This window comes from Antrostomus carolinensis, unplaced genomic scaffold (assembly GCF_000700745.2).
Source record: "Antrostomus carolinensis isolate BGI_N321 unplaced genomic scaffold, ASM70074v2 scaffold21328, whole genome shotgun sequence".
Lineage (NCBI taxonomy): Eukaryota > Metazoa > Chordata > Aves > Caprimulgiformes > Caprimulgidae > Antrostomus > Antrostomus carolinensis.
This window is the reverse complement of record NW_010335261.1, coordinates 14,372-19,348: the sequence shown is the minus strand read 5'-3', so window position 1 is coordinate 19,348 and position 4,977 is coordinate 14,372. Positions and strand designations below refer to the sequence as shown.

Here is a 4,977-nt window from a genome sequence, read left to right as displayed (position 1 = left end):
CTACTGCCAAAAATGGAAACCTTCATTGCTCATATTGATGCATTTCAAAGGTGGAATTGCATTACAGCATCTGAGACGGGAGATTGTGCTGGTTTGGAAAAATACACTGCAATTCTTGGGGAGTGAACAGGAAGATACACAAGATCCTGTCCTGGAGATCTAAGCATCCAACAAACGTTGGCTCTAAATTTAAAATCAGGCATGGACACCTCTGTCTCAGCTCACGTTTCTGTTGTGCTCTGGGGGAAGCGGCTGGCACGCAGGTAGTGAGGACAACTCTAAAGTCTTCAGACTCCCTCTTTTCTAAGTCACTAACTGTAAAATTTACTGGACACACAGCACAGGGAGGACAGTTCTCCATAAACTGGGTACAACACAAGCACTGTCAATACCAACATCTCCACAAGTCAGACCAAAGGGCCTTCTTCACCTTTGGCACAGGCAGGCAGCAGTTCAGAGTCGATGGCCAGTGCAGAAGCTGTGGCTTCTTTGCTGAAGATGGACATCCCCTCCTCAGGAGCAGATCAGACCAAAACCTGTACACTCTGTATGTTCCCCCTTCTCCCAAACACTCAGTAATGATTTACAGGAGTCATTTTAAAGTCATTTTCATACTACAAGACAGACATTGAAGACTTTACATCCATCTGCTAATTAAACACTGGTCATCTCAGTCTCTTCACAGCGTAACTCTTTTGGAGGACAACATCAGAAATGAAAGTATCCCAGAGAAGTAATCATTTGGAAAGAGTTCTTGCTGATAAATAAGTGATGATCATCATGTTTTTACATATCCCTGATACTTTATCCTGAAAGTTTGATGGTTTTCCCATTATTAAATAGCTTCACAAAAATTCAGTTAACTCTGTTTGCAATAGTCCATTATCCTCAGGCTTAGAAGAAGCTTCTGCCTTGGTGAGGTTTCTGCGCTCCTTTTAAACAGTAAACAGTTATGCTGCACTTAAAAAATAAAAATGTCATATAAAAAATAAAAATTTTTGAAATAATGAAAATAGTGATTGTTCTTAGTATTTTCCATTCAGCTTTCACGTCAAGTTGACCACAAAGTTCTTGTCTATAAGCTGCTTCAAAAATTTCTGCTCAGCGTTGATGTTGTGGTATTCATTCTAAAAGAGATGTGAGGGAATAACAGAAAAAATTAAATTCAATTTATGACCAGAAGCATCGCTTTGTTGTTCTTTCTTTTTAATTACCTGTGATACTTGAAAGATGCTATGAGCAGGAAAGCTCTGGGGAAAAGACTCTGCAAAGGCTGTAGCACAGTCTCCCAAGAAAACAGGTGAGTGACTCTATTGCTCAGAACTAGATTAGATTTTCCATTAGGACACAAACCAAAAGGGATGGTCCTTCAGCAGCAAGAAGGGGTGAGAGGTGGCCCTTCCAGAAGCCCTTCCCTTACCAACTCTCCCAGCTCCTCCTCATGCTTACAGGGAACAGCTGCACAACCACATTTACAGCACAAGCCGTCAGAAAATGACTAATTCTCAAAGCTTAAGGCAGGTTCTGGAGAAGCACACGGTAGGTATCTGTAAATCGGATGCCAATGTCCTGCCAATCAGTTTCAACAAGTCAAAACCAACCCGTGTTCTGTGCTGCATCCAGATCCTGGACACACAAGAGACCACTGAGGTTAGTGGAGGATGGCACAAGGGAAGTAAGTTTACTGACGATCTTAGACACTGAATCCAGTATAATTAAAAATTAATATAATACAAATACCACATAAAAGATTATACATATATAGTACAATATTTACAACTTAATGCCAGTAAAGAATTAACAACAAGGTTCTGCTTGGTTGTTTGGTTTTTAAAGTCCCAAGATTTTAGGAAACTTATGGATTCTATTCAACTAGTGATCAACCTTACCCAAGCTTGGTATACATTGCAAAAACACCTGCAGAGAGGAGCCTCAAAATGAAGGTGAGTTCAGTATCACAGGAAAATTATCTCAGAGCAGCAGGCATCTAGGAGTCCTCACAGACATGAGAGGCTCCTATGGTCACTGGCCCTATCCTTCCTCTTCAGGAAAGGGAGGAGGAGAGAAAATGGTACCACGTGTAGTGGGCATGCACATGGAAGAGAAAGCTGTTCACACTGAAGTAAAGGGCTGAGATGCAGTTGCTTGGAGTACAGAGCTGAAGACAAGAGCAGAGACATAAAAGAAAACAGAGGCATGGCTGTAGCAAAGCAGGAGGTCCTTCTCTGCAGGATGGGAGAAGAAGACATCCCTGATGTCTGCCAGCCTCCTGCTGCTCCACCCCCCGATGAGTTGTGGCTTCCACCTTGTGTAAGCAGCTCCTTCTCTTCCTACCCTCCTCAAAAGCTGCTTTTCTTTCTGCTTTCCATGTCTGAAATTCAGTTCTCTTCCTAATTCCAAATTTATAGGCCTTTAACTCCTTCCTTGCCACTTCACTCTTCTTTTTCCTTTTTAAGAAATTTGGCAACTATGACAAACATTGCAAGTAGCTGCCAAGGAAAAAGAGAATTTAAACAGAAACAACACGACTCACGTTCTGACAGTGCTAGCAAATACGCCCCTATGAACAAGAGCTGTGCAGCCTGAGGGTAACACCAAAGCAAAACAGAACATACAAACGGACACGGCTCACGCAGGTGTCGCAGAATATGGTGAAGCACAAGGGTCACAGATATCATTATCCACAAGTATCATTATCCACATTATATTATCCACATGGTCATACCTGCATCATCTGGGACATTGTGTCGTTGCCGTAGTAGTGCAAAGAACTGTTTCTGTCTGTGAAGTCATACTTGAAGCCTGCCAGGTGGACTTCGTGGCATATGTGAAATGCTAGTGTGATGGCAATTAGCCCCGTTGTTGGATGCTTGGGCTTCTACAGTGAAACACAAAGAGCACACATGACACACATAAATAACTGGCAGCTTGATGGGAACAGCAAGCCTGAGAACCAAGGCAGTGGACGTCAGGCAGCCTGGCTCTTCTACAGACATCTGGTTTTGTGGTTTGATCCCCTCATGATCCAGAACGAGTAAGGTGTGGCCCGCAGGTTTTCCATGACCAAGTTGTCTGCCATCTTGGCCTTCCCTGGGACTCTCCGGTTTCTAGTGAGGCCTGAGCCTATACTGGAGTCCTTCTCTCAGCAGAGGCATCAGGAAGGTCTTCCCATCCCTCTGCTCAGCAAACTACTTCCATGTGAGGCTTCAATATATTTGAGACCATTTCACCCCATGAAATTTGACTGAATTAGCAGAAGTTTTTAGACAATGGAGATCCAGACAAACAGAAAAACATGACATGTCTCAAATCTTCATAACACCAAACTAAAAACGCGTGAATGCTACTGCTGCATTAACTTGGCTCCACTTGAAAGTTTTCAGAACAGTGAAATTCCAGAATGCAGCTTTATACCTTCTTCCACTGTCTCCTTTAGAAGATAAACTCTAAAATTGCTTATTTCTCCCTACAGTGAGATAGCTCAGAAGTAAATGCAACGTAAAATATCAAGAGTAGGTCATAAACAGGTTCTAACTGTGCAAAATTAAGAGCATCTAATAAAAAATTTGCACTTCTTGCAAGAGCAGAGAACAACTCATTGCAATTACCTGTCCTACCTTGTGATCAAGTACGTGACTTAGCAGCAGCAGCAGCGAAAATGATCCAAGGCAGCAGAAGCAGCAAGGTTTGTACAGAGAGGTGAACTTTTTTGTTAGTCTAAGTGATGAAGCTGAGGTGGGAAAGTGCTCTCAGAAATGGACAAGACTTTTGGGCACTAATGCCCTTTTGAGCTAAAATAACAATTTTATCAGACAGCCAAAGCTCAAATGAGCTAAAGACTTTTCTGTAGCTGCAATCAAACCTCAGCTGAGCACAAAACCATATGCTTTTTCGAGCTCTTACACGAGGCTCAGTTCATCAGCCTCTGAAAACGAAGCAGGCGAACCAGTGCTGGACAACTCTGCGCAGAGAGAAGGCAGATGAACTCGATGATACAGGAAAATATTTCTTTGTATCATATGACACAAGAACAAATCCTCAGGAAAAAAATTACTGACATCAGTTCTGTAAACCTAACTAAAGACACAGAGAACTGAACTATCACCTTTAATGTATACTTTTTTTTGTACCTTTATACGACTTTTGGAGTATTCTAAAAATAACGTCAACTTAAAACGCAGGCCGTTGCCCAAGGCTCCTGTCAGTTATCAAAATAACTTTTAGCCCTAGGGGTTCAACAGCATAAACTTGGTGGTGACCCTGTCGCAATGTCCTTGCTAAATAAGACCCCAAAATTATGGCAGGAATGTTACACGTCAGGATTTAGCGCTATTTGGAAATAGGAGGAAAATCACAGACTGCAATGAGCTCTGTTTACCTTCGATTATCGTAAAGTTCACCTCAAAAGAATATATTAAAAAAAGCAAAATTCCTTTTAAAATGTGTTGTCACACTCTAAGGATGCTCTTTTGTTCAAAGCAACCTCAGGAAAACCAGCATTCAACAAGGTGAAGGCAGAAACCTTTATCAAGCAAGCTGGTTTTCTGTGGATTCTGCTAAGCAGAACCACTGCCAGTGAAATGTGCAGGACTCGAGGTGCCCCAGCAATACCCACATATCCTCGGCTCGTAATGAAATCGTTCAGTCACTCATGTTTAATGGGAACAGGCACAGCCCTGCAATCACTCCACAACAATTCCTGACTTCAGTGCTGCTGGGGCAGCAAATCTGATTTCACAGTTGTTCTTCCCTGCTCTGCTAACACCACCACAGTTGCTAAGGAAGAAACAGAAATGCTCGCTGGACTACCCACAACAGCGTGCACAGGGAACACAAGGCTGGCGTAAGGGAAAAGGCAGGGACAGCAGGGACAGCCACAGCGGCCTTCGGCTCTCCTGCAGGCAGAGGGGGCTGAAGCACAGGCCGGCCAAGGCAGTGCCCGCCCTCCCCAGGGATGCACTACAGCGGGCTCCAAAG

At 43.2% G+C, this 4,977-nt stretch overlaps 1 protein-coding gene across 2 annotated transcripts in view; it reads right to left on the bottom strand.

Moving 5' to 3' along the window:
* Positions 1–453: 453 nt before the first annotated feature.
* Positions 454–4,977, bottom strand: part of ST3GAL6 (ST3 beta-galactoside alpha-2,3-sialyltransferase 6) — an 18,408-nt gene continuing 13,884 nt past the window's right edge. The window contains exons 6-7 of one of the 2 annotated variants that reach the window (XM_029086616.1): positions 2,726–2,878; positions 454–1,127 (exon numbers count right to left, since the gene is read on the bottom strand). In XM_029086616.1, coding sequence (XP_028942449.1) covers positions 1,047–1,127; positions 2,726–2,878 — 234 coding nt within the window. In that variant the 3' untranslated portion in view covers positions 454–1,046. The remainder of the gene's footprint in view (positions 1,128–2,725; positions 2,879–4,977) is intronic. The other variant, XM_010174491.1, reaches the window with a different exon arrangement.